At 42.3% G+C, this 2,434-nt stretch overlaps 1 protein-coding gene across 1 annotated transcript in view; it reads right to left on the bottom strand.

The window, feature by feature from the left end:
* pdap1a (pdgfa associated protein 1a) overlaps positions 1-2,434 on the bottom strand; it is a 6,291-nt gene that overhangs the window by 944 nt on the left and 2,913 nt on the right. Inside the window, exons 2-5 of the mRNA XM_032501552.1 lie at positions 2,012-2,094; positions 1,468-1,542; positions 1,025-1,146; positions 735-886 (exon numbers count right to left, since the gene is read on the bottom strand). Of these exons, the coding sequence (XP_032357443.1) occupies positions 735-886; positions 1,025-1,146; positions 1,468-1,542; positions 2,012-2,094 (432 nt within the window). The remainder of the gene's footprint in view (positions 1-734; positions 887-1,024; positions 1,147-1,467; positions 1,543-2,011; positions 2,095-2,434) is intronic.

Genomic DNA, 2,434 nt, shown 5'->3' with positions numbered 1-2,434 from the left:
CTATGGTTGCTGTACACAGACCAACCAGCCAACAGTTTGTAAGGCGGCAGACCCGATAAGAAGGAGAAACACAGCTACTTTTTAACATTATCAAAGACTTGGACATCAACAGGTTGTTGGATAGGCGCAAACATCACAATGCCAATGTTTTGAGAAGCTGGTTGAAGGAATGAAAGAGGGACGCTCTGTTCGCACGGTCCCACAAGTCCGCCGCCGCTGGAAAATGTTGAACAATATCGTATTTTGCACGGATACATGTAAATGTGAATATTAGTGGCATATTCACTTTCATTAGCCATGTAAAGAACTGGGTTGGTTTATTGTCTTTTTCGTAATAAGGGCAAAAAACAGGATCTTAGGTGTATGTCAAAGTAGTCACTGTGCCTTAAACTTTGATCCTCTTGCTTATATATGCTACGCAAACGACTTCGTATTAGAATAACCAGAAAAGCATGCTGGGTTGCATAGAGCAAATCTGATTGTTTTATTACGCGTTTCTGGATTTTTAAAATACGGTATATCGGCCGATATACCAGAATATCAGATTTTTAAATAACCAAATATTTGTATTGTATTGGCTTTAAAAATCCTTTATTGGTCGGGCTCTAGTACAGATGTGAGTTTTCAGCTAAACGCAAATAAACTCAGGAAAAACCTGATAAATTTCCACCTCTAGCACACAAAGGTTTAACTTTACAGAACTGTTGGGTGTGTAAATTGTTGTGTCTTCTCACCTTTCCTGAGTTCATCTCTCTTCTTGGCAGCATCCTCCCTCTGTTTCTTGATGATGGCCAGCCTGGCCAGGTCGGCCCTGGCCTGCTCAGTCTTCCCCTCAAGATGGAGCTTCATGTAGCGTTCCTTTGATTTCTGCTTCTCAATCTCCTCTCTGGCAAAAAGATCACAAGGGCATACACATAAGCATTAGTAATACTTGATCAAACTAAAAACACCTAGTGTCAGCAACAAATATAAAATTTCAGAAGCTAATCCAAATACAAACAGTCCTTTCCTGAGTGACACCTACCTCTCCCGGCGAGACAGCTCTCTGGGAGCACTGACGTCTAATTCCGTCACCTTCTTGCTCTTCTGAGACACACGGTTGGGATTCTCAATCTCTATAAGGCCCTCCACCCCACTTCTCTTCCTCTGTGTGCAAAAACAAACACATTTGTAACATCAGTGAGGCATGTTAACTTGTTTGTCTACCTGCTACTGTGGCTGCTACAGTAGCAACTAACACTCAACCAATGTTTGGTCCTTCAAAACCACATTTGATCATTCACTGTGTACTTTCTAATTCCCTCTGACACCTAGTCAACTACGTTACATAAGGATACTGGAAGCAGTCACAAATGAGTCAAGCTGAATAGATTTCAGCAATGTCAGACACTAAACATTAGGTGTGGTATCAGTCCTTCAACCCTACCAAGTTCTAGACCAAGCCAATATATTCCCACTCTCACTCACCTCAGTATCGTCGTCACTGCTGCTCTCGTCCTCAGAATCTGCAGAGTCCACCTTCTCTGCACCAGGATTTTCGTCCTGTAAACACACAATTATCAATACCAGACCTGGGGGCCGTTTTAAAAAAAGCTGTATTTATTTAAATCCAGGATAACCCAAAAAACGAGGATTGAACTGGTCGAATATGTGCAGCCTGGCTCGGTGCGTTTCACGACGGCCAAGCCAGGCTGAGGAGGAGCGACTAGGTCAAGCCAGATACATGAGCGTTCACAACTTTCCTTAACAGGCCGCGAGGCCGATAACAGATTTACCAACGCTGAAATGGAGAATACACATTACTCATACTTTATAAAGAGTGAGCAGCAGCTTCTTGTGGAGGTATGATAAACACATGGTAACGTAGGTGCCTCTGCCTTTATGAAACTGAGTCGAGGCTAAATTGAGCCAGAATAACTGGGAAATCCCAGCTTAATCCCTTATCTTGGTTCTGTGAAATGGCCCTCTGCTTTGAAAGTAACTATGTCTGCCAGAAAGATCTTTTACTTACCAACTCTTTCTGCGCCTTCATCTGTCGGTCTATCTCCTCAGGGTTGCTGAATTGCTTCCCCCTGCCCTTGTGGCCTCTTTTCCCTGTAACAAAGTTGTAAGAGCTGTTACTGCCAGATCAAACTTTTATTTAGCTAGCTACACGCTAACGTTTGCTAATCTGTTCCGTTGTGTCATGAAGTCTTCATTTGAATATGTAGCGCTTCACCCTGCAGTGGGGCTTGATGGTTTGGGCACCCCAGGCAAAAATTTGTACTAATGTACATAAAGAAGCCAAGTTAAGATGGAACATTTTTCAAAAGGCATAAAATGACAGATTAGACATTTGTATAATAGGTCACAAAAAGATTTCCATTAGTTACACTTTCAAAATAACAGAAAACCAAAATAAATGGTGTCTGCAAAAGTTTGACCACCCTGCAGA

Source organism: Etheostoma spectabile, chromosome 21 (genome assembly GCF_008692095.1).
Source record: "Etheostoma spectabile isolate EspeVRDwgs_2016 chromosome 21, UIUC_Espe_1.0, whole genome shotgun sequence".
Lineage (NCBI taxonomy): Eukaryota > Metazoa > Chordata > Actinopteri > Perciformes > Percidae > Etheostoma > Etheostoma spectabile.
Note: the sequence above shows the minus strand (reverse complement) of the source record. Positions and strands in the feature narration are given on the sequence as shown.